We start from the raw sequence: 25,623 nt of genomic DNA, 5'->3' as shown, positions 1-25,623 counted from the left end.
TGCCCAATTACCATTACTCCCTTTTTGGGTAAACTCCTTGAGAAGCTGACAATCTCTCAGCTAAACCTTTATTCCAATTCTGTTGGCTCTCTCCATGACCACCAGCCTGGCTTCTGAGCTGCCAGAAGCACAGAAACGACTCTCCTGAACATCTGTGAAGATCTGCTTTCCCATCTTGACTCTTAACATTCCCCCTGTCCTCATCCTACTTGATCTCTCTTCTGCCTTTGACACGGTCAACCATATCACCGTGCTCAACCGTCTCCGTTATAACCTGGGCATCACCGATCAGGCTTTGGCCTGGCTGACCTCTTTCCTCTCTGATCGACCCTCCCAGGTCCAACTTGGGTCCTTCCTATCATCTATCTTCCTCTCTACCTGTGGTGTTCCCAAGGGGTCTAACCTCTCACCCTGGCTTTTCAACCAATACCTGGGAACTCTCGGTCACTGCATTGGCATTTTCTGCTCAAATTTCCAGTGCTATGCTGACGACACTCAACTCATTTTCAGGCTGCCACCTCCTCTCCTTCTCTCCTCTCTGATTGCCTAACTGCCATTCAAGATTGGTGTGCCGCCAATGATCTTTGTGTAAATGCCAACAAGACTGAGATCCTCCTCATCGTTACTCCTTCACCATCCTTTACCCTCACTCTCTGGCCGACCTCCTTTGGCCCTCCTCCTACCTCTAACTGCGAGGCTAAGTACCTTGGAACATCTTCGACTCCACACTTTCCTTCTCCGCCCACATCTCTGACGTCTCTAAAAAGTCAAACTTCCTACCTCACCTCCTCAGAGGTACTCTGCCTTTCCTCTCCTTCCCCCAGAAGCTCACTGTCTTCCCAAGCTCTGGTTCTCACAAGGTTGGATTATTGTAATAGCCTTTCTAAATCTACCTGCCTCTACTCTCCGCTCTTTTCAACTAATCCAGAGCAGGACTGCAAGACTTGTCTTTTGCCTCAAGCCCTGGGATCGTATCTTTCCAGCTCTGAAATCCCTTTATTTGCTCCTAGTGGATGCAAGTATTAAATTCAAAACCCTCTACATTGTCCACAAGGCTTTCTGGAACCTGGGTGCAAAATACCTTCAACTACCCCTCCTTAAATACTTCCCCTCTCGAGCTCTTTGCTCCTCTACCTCTAACTCCCTTGGGGTCAGTCGTTTTTCAAAGAAACAAGCTGGGGGTAGATCTCTGTCTTCGGCTGGGGCCTTCCTTTGGAAAAGCCTCCCTGTCACTCTGAAACTTGAGGAGAACCATCTCTGGTTCCGGAAGTACCTCAAGACCTTCCTCTTTGCCCCTCTTCTCCCCTGCTGATCTGTTTCTCTCTCTGAACTGTGCACCTGGCCACCCTCTGTCCTCTAGGCCACCCCTTGCACTGGGGTCTGTATCTTTACCCATACAGCCACCCCCTTTCTTTTCTTCTGCACTTATCAGACGTGCCCTGTCTACTAGACCCAGCACTTGCCATTTGCTGGCTGCACTACCATTGTTTATTGCCTTTATTATTTATTTATTTTATTTATCTGTTTCTGCTCTGCTCCGCACTTTCCACTTCTTCCCCCTTTAAGGCACTTTTCCCCTTTTCCCTTTCCCATGCACTTGCGCGTTCTCAATGTCACTGGGACTAGTAAGATCGTTGTCTTATTCTTCCCTGTTACCCTCCCTTGCCTTGTCTCACTCTGAAACACTTGTGTACGAGCGTGATATAAATAAAATATCAATTCAATTCAATAAATTCAGATCTGTAGTCACATTGGTTTAAGAACAGCGGAATCAGCAACATAAGGTATTGATTTCAACACAGAAATGGTGCCCTTGATTAGGACCTACGCTTCTGGGTCCAAAGAATGTGGTTTTGCCACTAAATCACACCTCATCAATTACCCTCTTAGTACTATTCTGCTATGAATTGGTATTTAGTTTTGTTTGTAAGCACTTGCCAATCAGTTTGTTTGTAAGCACCTCCAGGGACAGAGCTATAATATCTAAATCCTTTCATCTCCTTTACAGTCTTTTTTGTTTAATGTAGCACATTATACATGTTCTCATTTCTTTCCATAAAGTGGCTTGTTGGGCTGATGAGGGTGGTAGATTACAGTGTGCATCTGTGGATATGGAGTGGGGCCATACCTGTGTGGGCATGAGCGGTGGATGTATTGTTAAACTACTTGTGGGACAGTGAGTGGAGTGTATGAATAGGTCTGCTGGGATGATTGGGTGGAGCTATGGGGTCGAGGTGGAGTGTTGGAATGAACCTCTGTTGGTGGTTGGGTGGTTTGTGTGTAGACCGGGATTCCGCACAGTGGGATTTGTATTTATTAGTAATTTAATCTTTTGTTCAGCTCATTCTTGTTAATGCAGGCTGATGTTATTTATTAATAACTAGCCATACCCATCGGCTTTGGCCGGGTCTGTAGCTGAAATGCGTTTGCTATAGCCTTGTGTATGATCTATTGTGTCCTAACGTACTTTTTTTTTAATAAGTCGTAAAAACAGCAATCTCCCGGAATCGCCTATATTGATAGCACAGGGTCGGAACCCGCCCTGTGCAGGACGAATGGATGGGGTTGGTCACTATCACCAGTACACCCACTGGTATGCCGACCGTGGGCCACAGTTTCAGTCCAGCAACTGTCATGGAGCTGGAGCCAACTCCGAACATACAAACACACTTTCACAAATATACATATGAATCTGATTTTATATATATACATATATATATATATAATCAGATTCATATATGGATAATAGCAAATCAATGTTCTGCACATTAGTATTGCTAAATCTCCCTTATGTGTAATAATTCCATTCCCCTTTATGCCATCATTACTGCCTGCTGTTCAGTATTGTAAATTCCGATTTACTCTGTTTATCCTAAAATATTTGTCTAAAAAATAGTAAAAACGACCTCTAACAGAAAATTGACTTTCAATTGGTAGATAAAAAAGGATGAAAAATGACAGATGGATAGTAATGTATATGTAGAATGTAGGAAAGGTGGGAAAAAGATAAGGGTGTGGATGGAGATCCATTCCTCATCAAGAGCAGGAGGAGAGGCTTTTTGGACAAACAGCAATAAGAAGAAACAAATCCCAGACAAGAGATGGGAACAATACACAGAAATATGCAAACACATCATGATGGTCCTTATTGCTAACCCCACCTGATTACCATTCTGGCTTTATAGCTCTGTGAGAAACTGATGTGGGTCTTATTGGTCGATGTACTTGATGCGTTGTAGGAAATAACTGGGGCTGCCACCTCTTTAGCTGTCGTCCAAACAAACAGCATGGAGATTTCATAAGGTGCAGGTACTCGGCCTGGGCAACCCACAGATGTAAGTAACATTGCTCTCAATGATAAGAATCTGTTGAAATACTCATCCCTAAAATCTATTGTGGAGGTCATAGAAGACAAATCGCTAGCAGGGACCTGGTTGTTTCCATCGGATTCTCAGGTCCATATAATAACACTCCTTACCATAAGCAAGAGGTGCCACAGTGTCCATCGAGAACATTTATATATATAAAATAATCCTGGAATTAAGTAACATATTTCTATCGTCTTTACCATTTTTGATAATGTGTGTTCAACTCCACAGTGTACTCCTTTGCATGTTCCTGTACTTCCTGGCAGCTGATACATAGATGTAGGTATTTGGTCCTCATATGACTGCTGCGAGCAGCACACCTTTACATTCCCCACTTGTTGGCGAGCAGCATCCGTAGAGCGGAACTGACGCCGTTACTTTTCACTTTACTTTACTTCCCCTTACTTTCCCACTTTTCTTCTCGTGAGCCAGCTTGCATGGCGAGCAGAATCCGTTAAGCGGAACTGACGCCGTTACATTACTCCACATTTTCGACGGCTTTACTTTGCCGGTGCCCCTTTTACCACTTTCCCAGGTGCAGGATCGTAAAGTTTCTTCTCACCCCGGTTGTGCCCCCCCCACCCTTTTCTCCCTGTTGGCCAGGTGTAAGTGTTCCAAGCCTTCCCTTCCCGTACCCGACCCCCAGCTTCTTCCAGGTCCTAATGTTATTCCTCGTCCCCCTCTCCCATCCCCCGGTACCTACCTCTGCCTTTCCCACCCGGTCTACATGGCCACTCCTCGCTCCCCGTTAATTGTGTGACTTACCCTCTTGCCTGCCCCCCTTGGATTTCCTGTTCTCCCTCGTTCCACCATCTCTTTCAGCTGGCTCGCATATAGCTTTTGTCTCGCATGAGACAAGCCTACATTTTTCCGAGTTAGGTGTCTTGGCAGGGATAATAACAGCTATTATTAAAACAGGACTTGGAAGCTTGAGAAATCCAGCATGAAGCACTATATAATAAAAATCCAAAGTATGAAAACCAGTTTTATAGGCAGTGGAGCCTTCTTGGTTTGTGCTACCTTTTTGTTCGCTTGGCTCCCTGTAGGGGCCTTGGTGACACCTGCTCTAGATACTGTTCACTAAAGAGTAATTTCAATATTCAGAATGAAAGGGCTTTAGTGCACTCTGCAAAGGAGGTAGTATAGCGAATGATACTGTCTAAGCCCCCTGTTTACCATGGTCTTTAATAGGCCTCCTTCAAAGGCCTGTATGCCTTTACTTTGTATTCTATACTCTTAACTTGACCTTTGCATCTCATCCTGGTCAATTCAGGTACTGGACCTTTTCTTCTGGTGTGGCAGAAAGTAAATTCATTTTAGATTAAAAGCAACATTATGGATTAAGCAACACACTTCAGTCTCATTAATCTGGCTCAGTTGTACCTTATGAAATTTGGATGGATTTCTTGCTAGGGCTAACAGTCTTAACTAAAGGTTTGAGGCTTTGTAACTACTTTTCAAAATGAATTTGGTCTTGGTACTGTCAAGATATATTATGCAGCACAAGCAAATCAGGGATTTCCTTCCCTTGCAAATGAGTGAGGTGCACAACAAAACCGCTTTTTATTTTTACAACCGGATTCTTTTAAGGAGGCCTCCAACCCATCTCGCACCCAACCTCCACAAGCACCCCATGATCAGTATACCAGGAACCAGGTCGTGTGTTGTCAATGAATATTTTATTAATTTGTGATTTAATGGGAAAATTGAATACACAGTTACAATAGCCACCAAAGTGTGGCAACACAAGCTTTAGAGTATTCTTAGTCAAGCGGCACACTAAGACAACTCAAACATGGATGGCACACAGATGTACTTTACTGATTTCACCACTACTATCAACAGTTTCAAACACCATGACAATGAATGCAACATACAGGAAAGTGCATGCGAACACTAAGGATTCTTGAGTCCCAGCAACCCTCACCCCACGAGCCCCTAGACTTCCATTAGGCTGGTGAGCTTTGAAGGGAAGGCAGTGGCAAGGACTGGAAAAACCAGGTTAAAATCGGATTTTGAAAGGAGTTTTCAGTAACAATATGGGGACAGCAATGAATGGGACCGTTCGTTTTTCTGCAGCAGGTAAAATGGGTTTTCACTTTATTAGGACAACTGCTATGGGACAGCACTCGAGCACTTTGTGCTGCTTAGACAACAAGACAAATAGGGCTTCAGAACAGACTAGCTAACACACAGTAGGAAACTCGATTTTAGTACATGCAACACATGAAAAAATAAAAAGTTCGCAATTGTAAATCCGTTATCAAAATATAGTAGGCGAAGAGGGATAGACTAGGAAAAACAGTTTTAGGCAGTTTAAGCGAAATTTCCAGGAAAAAGAAAATGCAAATGACACTCGTTTTTACTAAGGCTGCAAATGACAGACACATTTTAAGCAATGGGGAACTGACATCGGAAAATCGGTTTTCAGTTAAAATGACAGAAGCACATACAGGTAGGCTGTGGGCAAAGGGATTACTCACAATAGGAAAAACGGTTTGTGTTTAAAATCGTTTTGTAAAACACCATTTAAACACACGGACAAATTTGTTTTCAGCTCGCAATGAATTTATTTCTTTGGAGAGAAACATTAAGACTGTTATGACTCACAAGAAACTGGGAAGAGTAAGTTAGTTAAGAATTGTAACTCTCGATCTCGTGAGATAATGTGGAAATTAATTGATTTACTGAAGAAAATATACTAGGGATTTACACAAGCAACTGGAGATTCTTCAGCGGGAAATGACAGAAATGCACGGGCAACAAAGGATTTTCAATGAGAGCAAGGGCTACAATGCGGAAACAAGTGAATTATTTCTCAATGGTAAAATGACTGAATTACACAAAAGGGGATTTTTCCATGGAGAATCCCTATGGTAATGCTGAAGAATATAGGGCTTATTTAATCTATTGCTGGGGATGTATATACTTACAGGGAAGGGCTTGATGGACATCAAGGGGTGCCAGGTTTTCACTGCTGGGACAATCAAGGGGTCAGTCAAGGCCTCTCTGTCCTCCAAAAAGGTCCCAATCCAGCTCCTAGCTTCACGCCAAGATGTATGCCCAATTCTGTAAGGATGTTTCCAGATTTGGTCAGTTGCATAGCTCAGAATTTGGTAGTGAGAGTCCTGATTTGAGTCAGAGTGACCTATTTATAAGGCAAATGACATAACGGATGTGTCCTCTTTCTTGCAAAATTGATACGGCAATGTTCAAGGATTCCCTCCCATTTGCGGGCCAATAGGGCCAAATGAAGAGGGAATGTTCTGGGAAGACAAGGGAGGATACCCCATCAATCATCTAACTTGGACAGGGGGTTGGGTCTGGTTTTTGCACATGGAAATCTCATAATATAACAAATGCCCTTTCTCACCATATTATGCCACATATGTCAGCAGTTTTTAATACTACATTTTTCAGTGAATCGGAAAAACCTTGTTTGATGTCTGTGCAACCTATTGGTGCGAAGCTACTGTATTTTCTCGTTTACGCCAAAACCATATTAATGAAAAATATGGCATTCGGTGGGTGGAATATGAATAGCATTTTACATATTTCCTCAAACTTTTATGGTTCTCCCATCTATACAGCAGTCACAATCCCTTTTTTCCTCGTGGCTTTTGGTATGTAGCTGTCACCAAAATTGTTTTTGGCTCACCAGAAGCAGCTCACTAACAGCTTTTCAGAAATCCAAACATGAAACGTGTGCGATTGTTTCCCAAGTGATCCCAAAAACAGCATATCTCCTATTCTGTTCCATGGTTGTGAAACTCCTCCTTAACTCTGCCCCCAACCTTTGGAATACATATGGTTTTGGCTTTGATGTCAAGAGGGAGGTGCTTGTTTAGATTAGTTCAAGGCTTCAAGGCTAATGGCCAGTTTTATGATGGCCTAAGGGGTTTTAGTCATGAAATTTGAGGAGCGGGAGAATTCCTCAACTCGTCCCCCTGACAATGGAGTTTTGAAGTCTAGTTTCACACTTGGGGTGGGGAGGATTCACAGCAAAGAAATGAAACCAGGATTCCGGCCTGGTCTCTGCTGAACATTTTACATTTACATCAACTCTTAGAATTGCACCCTTTCACATGTAAAACCCTCTAAAGCGGTTACCTGCAAAACAGTGATTACAAAAGGGCAACATAATGTATATATTTAAAGACTTTAGGTGTACATGTGAATACTTAAAGTGTAGATTTTGAAGGCACAATTGAAACATCCTGTGTCAATTCCAGCTGTGAGTTGCTTTACTTCTGCTGCAATTCGACATCTTCATGTAGATTCTGCAAATTCTTGTTTAATCTTGTGATGGGTTGATGAGGACAGAACTTGAGTTAATCTGTTAACACCTCTTGCACATCTTTGCATGAGCATGTCTTTAATATGGAGGGAAACACTGATTTTTACACACAATTATTTCTGTCACAGTAAACAGCTCCATTCTGCTGTGCAGGCGTGCACACAATCCTGGCATTTTCATTTACATGCTGGAGACTGCTGTTTCTGACAACAGGACTTCAGCCATTGAGACTTTTTGCAGATCCAGCCCTGTGGTCTTTCCCTTCGACGAGGCAATGAACATTTTTAGGCATCTCCAAGTTTTGCTGCCTAATTTCGCTCCTTTTCGTTTTGAAATTTTAGGGCCTTATTTCCATGTTAATTCAAAGCAGGCCTTTTATTGAGTAGCCTATCCCCCCACTGACTCCGCCCTTTAGTTATGGTGATCAAGGCTATTTCACTCCACAGTACATAATCTGGAACTTTCAGACTTTAACTCTGGTCTTTCCTTCAGAAGTCATGCCTATTCTAGATAGTACTCAAACACCCTATGTGTCATTGGTCACCAGAAATGTATTTCTTTGTCCTTGGTACCAAGGTTATCAATATAGTACATGATGCATTAATTAAGCAATATAATCCAAGCAGGGGTGGGGCTGAGCTTTAACAATAGCCCGGGGTATTACATTTCCCGGTAATACCTGTACCCTCTCCCCCCCAACCCCATGAGGATTATATTGCTTTTAGTATCCTGGGACGTTGTACCGGGATACTATTAGTGTTTTTTTTTTTTAAGTTGAGAATCAACATGTTTGCTGTTTTTCAACTTAAAAAAAGACAAAACAAGATGGCTGCCATGGATCGGGAAAAGGGAACTGCATATAGTCCCTTCTTCCTTTCCATGGTGGCAATTCGCGTGTCGGGGCCAGTAGTGTTCCAGCCGCAGTCCAGGCGATGACTGCAGCAAGAAAATGGGGCGGGATGGGGGGGGGGGCTAAACATGTGGAACTGAGGGGTGGAGGATGGGGATGCGGGGGCGCAGAGGAGCAATTACCTGATACACGATGGGGAAAGAAGGCAGCCTCAACCTACGAGGAGACTCGGAGCAGGGGCTTTACTTTATTGTAAAGCCCCCGTTCTGATCCTCCTCATTGGCTGGGAGGCCGAAACCACGCCTCTGCTGGGTACTCATGTTGTCAAAAGCCTTGCATTAAAAAACAGTATTATTTCAGTGAATTATGAATATTTATATACAGTGCATGCCTGGCATGGTCTATTAGTTTAAAATATAATAGATGTTAATTGGAGCAGAATGTCCGGTCATTAGAAAATAAAATAAAAGTAATACATGGTGTCCACTTTGCTTTGGTAGTAGAAAAGGTAGCTTGGTACCTCATTGTTCTCCAGCATGGGGTCTGGCATGGATTCACATGCTCATGAATATTCCCCGTCGTCAGGCTGGGAATCCTCGGTAAATAAAAAACCAGTATCAGTTTCGTTTCTGATCTGTCTTTCGTAGTAGTAACCAATCACTGATCACTGCGTCATACTGACCACAGCCAATGACTGCCCTCTACATAAGCCCCGCCTCTGGCAGCCATCTTCAGATTTTTACCGCACGTTCAAGTGTTGGGATCCTCGTGCTATTGCTCTCGAGCGTTAGTGCTATTTTTTCACGTTTTTTCTCAAAAACTTCGATTTTGTCGGTCAAAAAGAGCCTCAAGCTCCACCGATTCTTCATCCGATCAACGGGGACCCGTGTCGGATTCGTCTACGCCCCTCAAGGGTGAAGATTTCGTCGAGCTATGCTTTTGGAGGACTCCAGAAGTTTCTCAGGCCCATCTCGGACATGGCCCAGGAGAAGGGAAGCTCGACGCCCGGAAAGCTGTTCAGGGTCTGCCCTGGATGCCAGCTTCAGAATGTCTTTAAGGAGGACAAACCCTCCTTTTGTCTTTACTGCCTACATGAGGACAAGACGCACGTGGAGAAGGACTGTGCGTTTTGCGGCAATATGTCGGAGCGGACCATGAAGGACCGCCATCAACGTCTCGCCAACTGGCTGGAAGGGAAGAGCCCGTCAGGCGAGAAGAAGAGGAAGAAATCCGAGCGGTCTTCTAAGACCTTTGAGGACGCCCCGGCGACGGGGGTCCAACACAAGGCCAAGCACCGCGAGTCCGCTGGCACTGGGAGCGCCGAACGGTCGGGCTCTACGGGCGCCAGGCAGGGCGCATCCTCCCCGGCACCATCAACCACGAGCCAACGCTCTGGTTCGGGTAAGAGGAAGGCCGAGCACCCGGCGAAGCTCCTGGAGAGGCCCCGGTCGAGCTCGAAGGCCCCATCGGAGGGAGAGCGAGGCAGTGCCCCCCCCCCCAAGGAGAAGGCGGTGAGCGCACCTAAGGTGGTGAAAGCCTTAATCCATCCGGCCAAGGCCTCTATCGAGACAGTGGCGGCGGCCTTGGCTCAGCCTGTGGAGGCTACACCAGTGGTGGTGACCTCGGGGCTCAGAGTCTCCCTGCCACCGCGGAGGGAGTCCTCTTATATGCCTATCGACAGGACCCCCGTGAAACCTCCGACGGAGAAGAAAAAGGGGGGGGGCAGTAGGTCGTCATGGATTCGGCCTCAACCTCTGAGGAAGAGCTGATCGAGGTCTTAAGCCACGGCGTTGGCGTGGAAGAAGACCAGCCCGTCGGGAGGGATCCCGACGTAGGAGACGAGGATATCGTCGAGGGTGCCGACGGGGCCCCTGACCGCCCGTCGGACTCCCCTCAACCAGCGCCGCAAGACAACTCGGCGGCCATTTTGTTGGCTATATAGTCCTTATGCTCGGAGATAAGGACGAGACTGCCGTTACCACCAGCGGAGGAACCGCTCCCGACGGGGGACCCGGAGCCAGGCCCTTGTGGGAGCCCTCCCCCTAAGAGAAGAAGGATTCACCCTCCACCTCCTTTTCAGCCATCGCGCCCTGTTCAGCCCTCCTCCCCGTCCACGACTCGTGGGGATGATACGGGGACTGACACGGCCGCGACGGGTACGGACGATGAGGTTTACGACGAGGATCTGCCGTCGTCACCTCCCACCCAGGCTTCCCCGCCCGACGAGATTGGATCGTTTCACTCCATGATCGCCAGGGCATCCGAGCTCTTCCAGCTCTGCCCGGAGGAGAAGGAAGGTTTCCTTTATCAACGGCACGAGGCAAAGAGGAAGACGGTCCTCTCCGTGCCTCTACTAGACGATATTTGGGATGAGGGCCTCGCCCTCCTCAAGAACCCATCCACGGCTAGAAGGGATCGGTACGAGAAGAAGTACCAGGTCCCAGACGCGGCCCCCTTGTGCCTCTGGGCACAGCCGACCCCGGACTCCGTCGTCTCCGCGGCGGCCAGGAAGAAAGCGGGGGGGAGGTGCGGCCTCCACGTCGACTTCCCCACCGGACGGCGAGGGAAAGAAATTGGATACGATGGGACGCAGGGTCATCTCGTCTGCAGCGACGACGATTAAGGCGGCCAACGCCTTGGCTATCGTAGCCCGCTACGACAGGGAGCTGTGGTACAAACTGGCCCCCCTGCTGGACTTCCTACCGGACGACAAGAGGGCGGATGCCCTAGAGATCTTGCAGGAAGGTGAGGTGGCGTCGGACCACGCCATTAAGATTGCGACGGACAACGCCGACACTGGATTTCGCCAGTTGGGCAACGGCGTGTGCCTTAGGCGGCGTGGATGGCTCAAGGCTACTGACTTCCGTCAAGACGTGCAGACCAGAGTCTTGGACATGCCGTTCGATGGAAACAACCTGTTTGGGAAAACTGTGGACGATTCCCTTCAAGCCATCAAAGCAGACACGGAGACGGCCCAGGCTCTTGGGGTTCTCCAGCAACGGCGGCCGCCCTTTCGGAGCGGCAGAGGCAAGGGTGCCTCCAAAGGTTCCGGCGGCGGATTTTCCACCTATCGTCAAGCGGCCCGTTCGTCGTCGCAGGAAGCTTACAGGGGACGAGGCAAGTCAGGCGGACCCCGCCGTCGTCGCCAAGGAGGTCAAGGCGGCAAAGCCTCGTCGAAGCAGGACTGAACCGGCCGTGGGGTCGGGCCCCCACCGAAGCACCCCGGTGGGAGGCCGGCTGGCGAGCTTCGTCAGCGTGTGGGAATCCATCTCCACCGACCGTTGGGTGCTGGACGCCCTAGCCCAGGGTCACGCGCTCGAGTTTCAAAGAAGGTGCCCGCGCGTCCCCCCTGTGGCCAGGAAAGAACTTCACGTCCCTCAACTTCTCTTGGAGGTAAAGGCGATGCTCAGGAAGGGCGCCATCGAGCTCGTCCCAAAGAGGCTTCGGGGCTCCGGAGTTTACTCAAGATACTTCCTCGTGAAGAAGAAGACGGGAGGATGGCGTCCCATCCTGGACCTACGACGACTGAACAAATTCATCAAGGCACAGAAGTTCCGGATGGTCACCCTCCAACACGTCCTGGGTCTGCTGGAGGAGGGCGATTTCCTGTCATCGTTGGATTTGGAGGATGCCTACTTCCATATTCCCATCCTAAAGGGACACCGAAAGTTTCTCAGGTTCGTGGTCCAAGGGCGTCACTATCAGTTGAGCCCTTCCCTTCGGACTAAGGTCGGCACCCAGGGTGTTCACCAAGTGCCTCACACCGGTGGCTGCGCAGCTGCGCCGAGAGGGGATCCACGTCGACCCCTACGTGGACGACTGGCTCATCCGAGCCAAGACGAGGGAGCTCGCCGTGGAGCACACGGCAAGGACCGTCCAACTTCTCACGGACCTGGGATTCTCCGTAAACTATGCCAAGTCCCACCTGGTGCCCGCGCAAGACGCACTGTTTCTGGGAGCGAAGCTCGACACAGTGTCGCTTCTGGCCTCCCCGTCGGAGGAAAGGACGAGGGCCATTCTGGGCAAGGTGCAGCGGATGCTGGTTGCTTGACGCGGCCAGAGTGAGTACCATCAAGTCCCTCCTCGGAATGATGTCTTCTTGCATTTACCTCATCCCCCTGTGCAGGCTCTGGATGCGCCCGTTGCAGGAGTTCCTGGACGCGCGCTGGATCCAGACGACGGGCAGCTTCGAGGAGAGGATCACACTCGACGAGAGTTTCCGAGGAGCGATCCGGTGGTGGGGCACCCGCGCGCATCTGACGGCGGGCATGTACTTCCAGACCCCCGGCCACCAGGAGACAGTGACCACAGATGCCTCCCTGGAAGGGTGGGGAACGCACACCGAAAATCTGCTCGCGAGAGGCCTTTGGCTCCCGACGGAGAAGTCCCTCCATATCAACGTCCTGTAGCTCCGTGCAGTGTTTTGGGCCCTCAGGTCCTTCGTTCCGTCCCTCAAGGGCAAGGTGGTGAGGATCTTCACCGACAACACCACCACCATGTTCCACATCAGGAAACAGGGCGGAACCAGGTCCCCAGCCCTGTCCAGGGAGGCGCAGGATCTGTGGCATTGGGCCGTCGCCCAAGGGATGTTTCTGGTGCCGTTTCATCTGGCAGGGATAAAAAACCCCATCGCCGACTCACTCAGCAGGGAGCTGCGCTCGTGCCACGAGTGGGAACTACGACAGGATCTAGTGGACCGCCTCTTCCGATGGTGGGGCACACCCCAGATCGATCTGTCCGCGACGGCGACGACCTCCAAGTGCCGGAGGTTCGCCAGCAGGTTTCCCCAGCCGAGGAGCATGGGCGATGCTTTCTCGTTCCCCTGGGAGGGCCTGTTTCTACATGCGTTCCCTCCATTGCCATTGCTGATCCGGCTCATCAACCAGCTCAAGAGGTCACGGTGCAGGATGATCCTCGTCGCACCTGCGTGGCCGAGGCAGATATGGTTCCCGGACCTTCTGGACTTGTCAGCGTCCCCGTCAATCAAGCTGCCAGTGGACGCGGATCTTCTCTGCAAGGAAGGAGGCGCCATCCTCCATCACGACCCGAAGTCGCTGAACTTACAGGCCTGGCTCCTGCAGCGTTAGAGTTTGGAGGATACGACATACCGGCCGACTGCGCAGAGGTTCTTGCAAAGGCCAGGGCGTCCTCAACTCTTAAATGCTACGGACACAAATGGAAGAGGTTCTCTGTCTGGTGCCGCGCACAGAAGATTAACCCTCTACGGATTACGGCCCCCCAAGTACTGCCATACCTACTGACGCTGGCCAAAGCTGGACTGGCGCACGCGTCCATCAAGATTCATCTTGCTGCGATCTCCCGATACACCAGAACCACGGGGCGGACGTCTTTGTGGTCTCATCGTCTGGTGAAAGAGTTCATGAAGGGGCTGTTCAGATCGTTCCCGCCGGTGAAGGCTCCGTCCCCGGCGTGGGAGCTCAACGTGGTGCTGACCAAGCTCATGGGACCTCCGTTCGAGCCTCTGCACTCGGCTCCGTTGAAGTTCTTGTCGTGGAAAACAGCGTTTCTTGTGGCCATCACCTCCGCACGACGGGTGGGAGAGATCCAGGCCCTTTCCTGCAAGGCCCCATACTTGACTTTTCACAACACGAGGGTAGTGCTCAGGACGCACCCCTCCTTCATGCCCAAGGTGCCGCCGGACTTCCACCTCAACGAACCCTTGGTGTTGCCTGTTTTCTTCCCGTCGCCTTCGTCGCCGGCTGAAAGGACTTTGCACTCGCTGGATGTGGCTAGAGCGCTGAAGTTCTACGTGGACCGCACGAAGTGTTTTCGGAAGACGTCACAACTCTTTGTGAACTTTGGACCTGTCAGTCAGGGGAAGGCTCTCTCGAAGGCTTCCATTTCCAGATGGCTCTCCGGCTGTATCATGTACTGTCATCGGCTGGCAAACCGACCGCTGCCTGGCCGTCCGAGAGCCCATTCCACCAGAGCGATCGCAGCTACCACGGCGTTCCTATCTGGTGTGCCCTTGCTGGACATCTGCAGGGCTGCTACGTGGAGGTCGACGCACACCTTCACGAAATTCTACTGCGTCGATCGGGATTCCAGGGAGGAGTCCAGGGTCGGCCAAGCAGTGCTGCGCAACCTGTTCGCCTAAGGTGAGCCTGGTGAGGAGGTAAGATTTGCTTAATGTTGAGTTTGATGTAATGCTTAATGTTGAGCCTTTGCCACCTCCCATGGTTGTGCATGTGTGTACTGCTATGTATTCTTTATTCATGAGCATGCGAATCCATGCCAGACCCCATGCTGGAGAAGGAACAAGTTACTTACCTGTAACTGTTGTTCTCCAGCATGGGTCTGGCATGGATTCACATGCGAACCCTCCCGGCTACCCCTCTGCGGCTCTTCACTTGGTCATACTGCCACTTCACGTGCTACCAAATCTGATGATGGCTGCCAGAGGCGGGGCTTAGGTAGAGGGCAGTCATTGGCTGTGGTCAGTATGACGCAGAGATCAGTGATTGGTTACTACTACGAAAGACAGATCAGAAACGAAACTGATACTGGTTTTTTCTTTACCGAGGATTCCCAGCCTGACGACGGGGAATATTCATGAGCATGTGAATCCATGCCAGACCCATGCTGGAGAACAACAGTTACAGGTAAGTAACTTGTTCCTTTTTCAAATGAATGCTGTACACTGAGGGAACTGTTGATTACTTTCCATAACTGTTAGAACTTTGTTATTTAGTTATTTGATGTGCTCCTGAGTAAAAATACTATCTTCTGTTGCAGGCATCCATGGTTGTCAGTGATATACCTGACCTTCTAAGAGGACGGGGATGCCTAGGATCTGTGGTCTTTTCAGAATCCTTCCTAAAATCTGAAATCTTTGTTAAAGAACTAGGTTAGTATTTACATTCCTTGTTTCTTGTACTTGAATCTTGAAGGGATATCCTGTATTATTTTAAGGTACTCATCTTCAATTGTTCTTTGTTAGATATGCAAATTACAGAGTTATTTCCTCTAACAAAATACACACATAATGGATTAATTTTACACTAATATATTAGATCTGCTGCACCTATGATAATACATTGTTGAGGGACTGGGATATTGTCTGTGTTCAGTTGGTTCACCTGGGCTCACTAATTGACCTGGGAGGCGGATGTAGGCTTCCAATTACTGGTCCACCATTTTGGAATTCATATATCATTATCATGGTCTGCATTTCTTCTGCGGTAGCTGTTGCTGTAATTTGAAAACTCAGTGCAGGGTATGTGTTGTAATCTCTCCTGCTTTCTGGTGATTGCTCTGGTCCTGGAGTGAAAGCAGCTGGCACGTTAGTCCTGTCAGTGGTATCTTGCGAACTCGCTCTGTGGGCAGTGCAGGAGGTTTTGCAAACCCCTGAAGTTTGATCACTGAAGAATCCACAAAGGGCCCATGATGTCTGTGCTGATTATAACAGGGCACAGTGATTTTTTCACACAGCTAACTCTGTTGACCGTGGACCTCTTGAGTCCTCATTCCCTAAAATGGCAATATCATAATGGCTTTCTCTGTGACTGTCCCCTGCTCTATGGAGAGGACTACTTGGAGGGGTGACCAGGAAATCCTTCCCATAGCACCCCAAGTCCCATCATTCTCTAGCTTAGGATTTACATACCCCCAGGTCATCTCAGTAAAAGTTCTCATAATCAGGTAGTGGACTTTGTCACACACTCCAAGGGTGACACCACACTTCCTATACACTACCATTTTGAGAATTAGGACTAAATTGGATTATATCCTGCTGATGAACACCAGGTTTATCTTCACAAACTCTCACTAGAGGGCTTATCAAAAAACCTAACATAATGTCTTGACATATTTAAAGATTGTAGGGTATAGAGCAAGTCCCTTAGGCTGTCTGAGCCTGCTACCTCGACTGGGAAAGGCTGCTAGAGCTGCTACTTTTACCATCTAAACGGAATAGAGGCTTGCCAAGGTCAGCGGGCTCAGCAGCATGAGTGAACGAGTTATGTTTACCTCTCCAGTTGCAGGGAGCTGGTACCGGCAGGCAGATCTATATTTTCTATGCCGGTAAGTGCCCCTGCTGCAAAGTCTCTTAAAAGAATTCTGGTTTTCTCAGGAATCCCTTTTGTTGGGCAGGATCAGGCTTTGTTACGACCAGTGGGAGGCCATAACATCAGAGCGCTGAGCCATCAGATGATGGCCCATGACTACTGCTCCAATTCCTTCACAGGCCACACCTTCCATGCCCAAGCCTTCGCCAGACCTGCTTATCTTGGAAGAGATCTCTCAGCTACTGTTAAAGGGAGCAGTGGCGTTTGTTTGAACTGTCATGAAAGGGTGATATTCCCAGTACTTCCTCATCCCCAAAAAGGACAACGGCTTTCAGACCTCCGACCCATTTTGCAGTTGAGTCCACTAAACCTCTTCCAGAGAGACAAATTCAAAATGTGGCCCCAGATCGTCCAAGCTTTACAGCTGCACGGTTGCATCTGTTTTAGATTTGTGTATTTGCACATCCTTCTCCACCCAAAGCAATTAAAGACCTTCTTTCATTTGGTGGCAGGCACGCCATGGCACTGAAGTGGTGCCCCATTCTGCCTTTTTTCGACCCCTCGAGTATTCAGAAATAGCATAGCGTTAGTGGCATTTCATCCTTGCAGGTGAATTTGGTGCACGTCTTTCCTTACCACGTTGAGTGACAAATGTTCCCGAGATCAGATTAAAGAGGGATTATCCACAGAGTTCTTCCTTGCGCAAATTGACCCAGTTTTTATTAGCCACAATCCCCGACAAAGTGTGATATTTGGTGGGGAAAAAACACAATGTTCACTTTGTCTGGGGTTCTTGGTGTGCCAATCTGGCGCCGGGGTGCCCAAACCTTACTGCCCCACCCTCTGGGGGGGCCTGTCCCACCATTTTTGGGGGCCCTCTCCCCAAATGGGTGGCGGGGGCACCTCATCCAGGCTTCCCTGGGCCTCCTACAAATGGCTGCGTGAGGGGCACCCCCCCCTCCATTTGGGGTGGGTGGGAGAGGGCTCCCAGAAATGGTGCAACAGGCCCCCAGTGGGTGGGGCAGTATGGTTTGGGCACCCCAGCGCCAGATTGGCACACCAATGTGCCCCTCTGCGCCAAGGCAAGTTTTGTAAACAAAGAAAAAAATGAAAAAGGTACACTACACTTTAGGGCGGGCTGAGGGGCACCCTAAACCGCCAGGTAATTTTCTAATGTAATGGGGATGTGACCCTCTACCACCCCCCACACCAAATGCAGGGGGGCATCTCATGCAGCCCTCCCTGGGGTGAGGTGCCCCTTCCTAGGAACAGATATCTGCCCCCAGGGAGGGCTACAAGGGGTGCCCCCATTTCCCCTTGGGGTGAGGGGGGATAGGGCCAGCCCCCTTTTCTGTAAAATATATCCCTGGTGGCTAGTGGCCCCCCCAACCCCACCCAACATTCCCTTTCATTATTTTCATGTTTTTTGTTTGTTTTTGTTTTGCCCCCTTCCCTGGGGGCAGATGATCAGCCATCTACCCCCGGGGGCGGCCTAACCTGCAGGCCCCATCCTTTGGGGGGCCTGCACACTAATTCCTGGTGGCCCTCCTCCCCCATCCCCAATTGGATGGGGGGTGCCACCTCCTTTACTCCTGACTGGGGGCATAAACCTGCCCCCAGGGAAGGCTACAAGAGGTGCCGCCCCTTTCCAATTGGTGTGGGGGGGGGGGGCTTGCCACCACCATTTCATGGGGGCAAAAAATCCCAGCCCCCCACCCCCATCCCTGTTCTATTTATTTTTTTACTTTTTAAAAATTTTTTGCCCACCTTCCCTGGGGGCAGATGATCAGCCATCTGCCCCCAGGGTTGTGCACATATGTGCCCCCATGCTTTGGGGGTCGGGGGGGGGAGAGGGCTGCTTACTTGAAGCAGTCCCCCTCCCCCCCACGTCACAAACAAATCCATGGTGGTCCAGTGGGTTGCTGGTCACGGATCGAGCGCTCTGCATTGATCCGTGACCAGCAATGCGTCATATATGTGGTGTCCTTGGAAAAGGGAGAACCTCCCCTTTCCAAGGACACCACTTTTTCTTATATCCCTGGTGGCCTAGTGGGCCCCAGGGCCCCAAACCCACTCCCACCCCCCCACCCCCCCATCCCTCGATTTTCTTTTTTTAAATATTTTTATTATCACCCCTGGGGGCAGTGATCATCTGCCCCAGGGGTCTCCAGCGCTGTGCCCCCATGCTTTGGGGCCACAGGGGGAAGGGGGCAACTTACCTAGTAAGCAGCCCCACCTCCCCCGCGTCACAAACAGATCTCTATTGATCTGGTGACATTGCTGCTCACGGATTGGGCGCCCCGCGCCCGAAATGCCACACAATGGGTATCGTTAGAAAGGGGAGAATCTCCCCTTTCCAACGACACCCGCCTCGATCTCAGGCTTGAAATACAACCAGAGATCGACGCGGAGAAAGAAGGGGTCTTATCTTCTTTCTTCACTGCAGCAGCCAAAAACGGCTGCTGCAGTGATTTTACTTTCAGTTTCACGGCGACGTGCTTTACGCATGCCGACGTGAAATTGAAGGTAATCCAGCCCCCTGGCAGTGAGGGGAGACCTCCCCCTCACATAGCCCGGGAGTTGGATTACTCTTTTGTGTGATCCCTGCTTTGCAGGGATCACACAAAACAAGGTGCCAAAAAGGACGAGCTATCTCGTCCTTGGCACTGCGTATGCAATTCCAATGACGAGATATCTCGTCCTTGGCACTTAAGGGGTTAAAGACACGGAGGCAAGCATTATGCTTCTCTTTCTTTATTAAATAATTAAAGAAAGCGCTCAGCAGCAAGATATTTTTTCTTTTCTTTTTTTATTGTGAACAGAAAAAATATATAACAATAAACTTAACAATGAAATGATGTAAAAAGTCCAGAGTCTGTAAATAACGGAAAAAGTTAAGTATTAGGTCACCAACATGTGACCAGTATCCTCCAATGAATGGTCAAGTCCCCACATAAACAGTCTTGAATATGATGCACTTCCACTTTCGAAGCTGCAAACTTGTGTGATAGAATGTTCGGAATTGAAGACAACTCGAAATATTAGGTAAAACGGTTCCAGGAATTATGCAGATTTGTCGGTAGACTCTGTCAAGAGAAAGAAATAATTACAGTTAGCTCATGTATATTACATCCCTATATCCCTTAAAGGGGTGGGAGAGAAATACATTGCGTTATCTGCCAAAACAGTCATGCATTCAAAATCATGTAAATTATCAATATAGACCCATAATCTCTGAACGTGGTACATTCTAATTTCTCGCTGGGTGGGATAATGCTCGCCTCCGTGTCTTTAATAGAATTAAGACTTTCTAGTGAGTTAGTATGGAAAATCTTAGATCGGAGGCTCCCATTATGCTCGGCCGGCTGTTCTACCGGTTTTAGGTAGAATTGTTTGAGTACCGATTTGCTTGCCCAATCCGCCATTCTCATGATATCTTCCAGCCGGATCCCGACTTGGAAAGCCTTAGAAGCCATAGCTCCTCTCACGGAGTGGGCTCCGAAGTGCAAGTTATCTATGCCTGCTTGGGTTAAAGTCCACCGCACCCAGCGTGCTAAGGTTGGGGTGGAAATGCTTTATGCGGCTTGCGCTAGGCTATTAAAAGTTGTCCGTCAGCCGAGGTTCTGAGGGGAGCCGTAACTTCTTCGTAAGCCTTAAGGCATCTGACTAAGCAAAGCTTGGGCTGTTCTCCGAAGGCAGGATAAGAACTTACTCTTGAGTTGCACTTCATCCTTCTATGTAAGTGTGTGGAATACTATGCCATCGGGGGAGAAGGTTTTGCCTGCTAGATCGAGGGCTCTGACAACAGAAACCCTCCTGCAGGAGACGAGACAGAGCAGTGTAGTGAGTTTGCTGGATAAAGCAGTGCGAGATAATTACTCATTATCTGGCCACGATAGAAAAAGGTTCAACACTTTGTTGACATCCCATAGTTTACCGTAACGAGACGGGGGCGGAACTGTAAGTCTGACGCCCTTAAGTAACCTGCAGACTAGGTGATGCTCACCAGCTGGAATTCCCTCTTTGGGGTCGTGGCCTGCTGAAATAGCAGAGCGATATGCGTTAACAGTTCTGTAGGCTAGGGTCTTTTCCACTAAGGATGCCAGGAAATTCAGGAAATTCAGAATTTCCTCTATAGGTGCCGAAACTGGATGTAAGCCTTTGTCTTGGCACCAGCTCCTCTAGGCGTTCCATGAGTTAGAGTATCTTTTGAGATTGGCCGGAGCCCAACTCTCCTCGATGAGGCTGACTGCCATGTGATGCATGCCTGGAACTCTCCACCTAGACCTGAAATCCTCCAGGCAGCTAGGACTAGAGATCCTTGAAGGAGAAGAGAGTGTCGACGTCCCACAGGATCCAGCAGGAGATCTGGGAATTGGGGTAGAAGGATTGGAAAATCCAAAGAAAGTTCCAGAAGAACTGGATACCAGGTCTGAGAGGTCCAGACTGGGGCTACAAGAACCAATTCTGATTGTTCCTGACGGGCCTTCGCCAGGGTCCTCGCGATCATGTTGAAGGGGGGAAACGCATAGTGCACCCCTTCAGTCCAATGCTGGAGGAAAGCATCCGTCGCAGTCACTGCTGGATCTGGATTCCAGCTGAAGAACTCTGGTAGCTGAGTGCTCAGGCATGAGGCAAACAGGTATTTGGACATGGGGCCCCAGACCTGCTGAAGTTGAAGGAAGACTTCCCTGTCGAGCTTACAGTAGCTGTAATCGACTGCATGTCGGGAGCACCAATCTGCCACTACGTTCCTAAGGCCCGTAGATACTCTGCTGTTACTGAAATCCGGCGCTCCAGACAGTAATGCCAAAAATGTTTGGCCAGCTCTGCTAGGGGCCGAGATTTGGTGCCACCCAGATGATTGATGTATTTTACCGCTGAAATGTTCTCCATCTTCAGTAAGATAAAGCAGCTCACTCGGTCTTTGGTAAAGGAGCGTACTATGAAGAAACCTGCTAAGAGCTCTAGACAATTTATATGCATTCCGAGTTCCTGCGACGACCATGTCTCTCCTGTGGCCACCGGACCACATCTCGCTCCCCAGCCGGAACGGCTGGCGTCTGACTCTATCACTATGTCTGGGGCGGATCTGAAGAGCGCCAGGCCATTCCAGGCCTCCATGTGGATGAGCCACCAGTTGAGTTCCGTTCTTCTCGCTTCTGGTGATAGTCAGCTGCTGGGAATAGGAGAGACCGTGTCTTGGATGCAATCCCTTTATCTTCTGCAACTCTCGATAGTGAAGAGGTCTGGGAAAAATAGCTTGGATGGAGGAGGAGAGAAGTCCTTTCACCCTCGCTAGGTCTCGCAGAGATATATCGTCCCTCTGCAGGAGTCTGCGGATTTCCCGTTTGGTGGAGTGAATCTTGGCTACCGGAAGACAGAGTTGAGCCGCTTCGGTGTTGACGACGAAACCTAAAAACTCTAGGTTTTTGGATGCCTGAAGGAAGGATTTCTCACAATTTATGAGGAATCCGAGACTGTGAAGAAGGTCTATGGCCTGCTTGGTCTGCTGCTCTACTAGATCTTGGGATTGCGCCATGAAGATAATATCATCCAAGTATATTATCAGTCTGATGTCTTGTTCTCTTAGATGTGCCACCACTGGTCTCAGGAGCTTGGTAAAGCCCAAGGAGCTGAAGAGAGACCGAAAGGTAGGCTCGTTAATTCCCAGTCTCGGTGTGTCCAGGAGAATCTTGGGTAGCTTGTGTGATCCTGATGTAACGACACCGCAAGGTACATGTCTTTCAGGTCGAGATGCATAAGCCAGTCGTTGGGTCTCAGGAGGTCCCTGAGCATGTGAATACCCTCCATCTTGAAGTGGCGGTAAACGATAAAATCTTTGAGGGCCTTGAGATTTATGACTGGCCGCACTTTCTGTTTCCTGCGTACCAGAAATATGGGGCTGAAAAATCCCCTAGACTTGTGCAGGGACGAATCGCCTGTTTCAATGCTAAAGCGTGAATTTCATTGTCCAGCGCTACCTCGTCCTCTTTGGACATTGTGATCGGAACGGGACAACCTATCTGAAAAGGTTGTGCAAGAAATTCCAGGCTCATGCCGCAAACTGTGTCCCTGACCCAAGCGTCCCCAGATGAGGAATCCCACGCATGCGCAAAAAGAGCTAGCCTCCCTCCTATAGGCGTTAATGGCGCGGTGCTGCAATAGGCAGACTGACCTTTGGATTGTTGCGGGAGGCTCTCCTCCAACCACAACCTCTTCCTCGCCCCGTCGAAGGGAAGAAGGTGTCTGTGTGATCCTGCCACACTTGATGGTCCCTGGATTGCTGAGGTCTTCGATCAATAGAGTATCGCCCGGACGATCGACCTCTACCTCGACCGGCCCTGGCGAAAATCTTCGCAGAGAAGACTCTTTTGATTGATGATTGCGCTTTGTCAAGAGCAGTCAAGGTGCCCACAAATTTAGACATTTCCTTGACGAAGGAGTCGCCAAACAGCAGATCTTGGGCAGCAGCTCCTGACTCGGTGACTGCTAATTCAGAGAGTTTGGCATCGATCTTATAACGAATTCCCTTGCGGCGCTCCGCTGAGATGGTACAACTGGCATTGCCCAGCAAAGAAATGGCTCTCTGAGCCCAGCCTGAAAGTATCGCTGGGTCAACAGGAGTACCAGAGGCTATGGGTGCTTCAGCCAGATCCATCATTTTAGCTAGTGGGCCGATGATGTCCAGCACCTTGTCCTGGCAGGACTTCCAGGCACCATCAATGCCTTTTCTTGGATCCTTGACATTCTTTCCCAGAAAAGTAATCATCTTGGAATCCAATTCCGGTGTCAGGGCTATCTTGTCTGGGATTCCCGGTCGTGGGCATTCTGCTCTGAGCCTTGCTGGAACTTCTTTATCTAAAGGCTTGCACAGCCTGTCTTTAATATATTTTGTTGTTCTTAAAGATGGCTCCCAGTCAGAAGATCTGGGGTGCACTAAGTCTTCTGGATAAAACATCTCCTTGGAAGAAGAAAGCCCTGTGGTGCAAAGGGCTGAGGACGTGCTGTTGGGCTGTGGCGAGTGTACAGGGGTATACTCGTGCTTTACCTGAGGAAGATTCCACTCCTTGCTTTGGAGAAAGACGTGCGTGTGCCTGTACCTTTAACCTGGTGAACCTTGTCACCTGGTACATAAGGCCGCCTCCAACGCCCTTGCGGCGCTAAGCCCTGTGGTGCAAAGGGCTGATGATGTGCTGTTAGGCTGTTTGGCGAGTGGCGCAGCGAACGACCACCAGACCATGTCGAAATCTAGTCAGTCGGAGACAACTACAACTACATCGACATCTAAAGCCAAGCTGAGAACACGGGCACAGAAAAAACATGAGTATACTGTTGAGTCAGATGGGGCTAAGGAAATCACAGTGCCTCACCAATATCGGCGACCTAAGGGAAGCCAGTATTACTCGTGCGTGTCCACTGGCGAAGCTAGTGAAGTAACTATTCTAACGCATTCACTCGCAAACTCTAGTGCTTTCATTCTAATGCGACCGTCACAAACAATAAAGACAATGTATTCCCTGAGGTATTTGACGTTGGCAGCTCAAATTAACATGACGGCGTAGCGGAACTCAGTGAAATCGCATGCGAGATTATTGAGCCACCACAAACATCTGAAATTTCTAAATCACTCCGCATTCAAACACAAAGTCCCTTACCTATATTGGCCAGCGCTGAAGGGCTTGCCGTGAGGACTGCGGCCGCGGATGTGTGTGCGGAGCCTCTGGGGGCGTTGATGGCGAGCAACGATGAATTCCTGCTGGAACCGAAGGAGCCGACAAGCAATCGAGCTCTGCATGATCGAGGTGCGATCAGGCATTGCACATCCATTGCGAGCCAGGTCGCTGGGTGTGACCGATGCAAGTGGGGCTTCCAATGCTCGGGACTCGACGGAAGACAAAGTGTGCGGTGTGGAAGCCGCAATTGTATCAAAGCCGGTGGAAGTTATTCTTGGAGGTTGGTTCGAGAAAACAAATACGGGGCAGCACACAGGCGTGTTGGTAGACCCTGCAACATTGGCAATAACCAAGAATTTTGAAGGGCGTCGCGATTCGTTGGAAATTGCAAACAATGTCTTGCAAAATCTACTTGCAATGAACAAAGCTTGTAAGGATAACACCTGCGACATTACATCAGCAAATAATAGTGGTGGCGCCAAGACTTCATTGAAACGTAATAATACGAGACTAACAGAGCTAGGTGAAGAGTCAATATTGAATGTCCCTTACAAACGCGCCAAAATGTCTGACTTAAGTGTGCACCTTGGGACTCCCCTTGACTTATCGGTTTTACCGACTTTGTCTCAGTCCGAGATTGACTCTGATGAGACCACTGATTCCTCACTGATGGAACGTCCTTTCCCGAAAATCAGGAAAAACAGAACCAGCGCTGACAGAAGGCATCAACGTTCTAAAGTAGGGAAACATGAATCAGATGTAAACATGACATGGTCATTAAGAGAGCTACAAGATTTATTATTATCCACACTATCTATCTCTTTGTCTCCATTCATAAAATTGTATGAAAGCTTACATGAGGCAATCCGAGATTTAACAACTGTGGTGGCAATACTTAATTCCAAAGTGGTAATTTGCGAACAACTATGTGGACAAACAACTGGAGAGCTCAAAAAAGCTAGAGGGACTACACAAATTGGTATCTGAACAAAGATCCAATGATGCGATAGATAAAAAACTGTTTGCTGAAGTTGCAAAAGAAGCACTTGCGTTATTCAAACAAAAAGGCCCAACATGTTCAGCTGACCAAACCTGCAGACACAAGGATCCGAAATGCGTACTCGAAGGAGAGGATGCGTTCGGGATGAATAACAACGAAAATGGTGTTAAGTCAGCTGGTGGTACGACATTGCCAATGGCAAAACAGAGGCTGATCACCTCGCAACCAGCTAGTGAGTTAGTACTTGCACAGACACTTGACACGGAGCATGTGTCCCTAAATTCTAACAGTGCGTCTAACTCACAACGAACCTGGGAACTACCCCAGCCAAGGTGTATTGAAACACCGAGACAATCCACAGCACGGATCATTGAAATATTGGACGTGTCTTTTAATACCACTTTT

General features: G+C 49.0%; 1 protein-coding gene across 2 annotated transcripts in view; it reads left to right on the top strand.

Moving 5' to 3' along the window:
• The window catches only part of DNAAF9 (dynein axonemal assembly factor 9), a 2,133,167-nt gene that overhangs the window by 929,302 nt on the left and 1,178,242 nt on the right, over positions 1-25,623 (top strand). For both annotated transcript variants that reach the window (XM_069632250.1, XM_069632251.1), the window contains exon 17: positions 15,272-15,383. In XM_069632250.1, coding sequence (XP_069488351.1) covers positions 15,272-15,383 — 112 coding nt within the window. The remainder of the gene's footprint in view (positions 1-15,271; positions 15,384-25,623) is intronic.

Source organism: Ambystoma mexicanum, chromosome 6q, assembly GCF_040938575.1.
Source record: "Ambystoma mexicanum isolate Mex_15411 chromosome 6q, UKY_AmexF1_1, whole genome shotgun sequence".
Taxonomy (NCBI): Eukaryota; Metazoa; Chordata; class Amphibia; order Caudata; family Ambystomatidae; genus Ambystoma; species Ambystoma mexicanum.
This window is presented reverse-complemented; position numbering and strand designations above follow the sequence as displayed.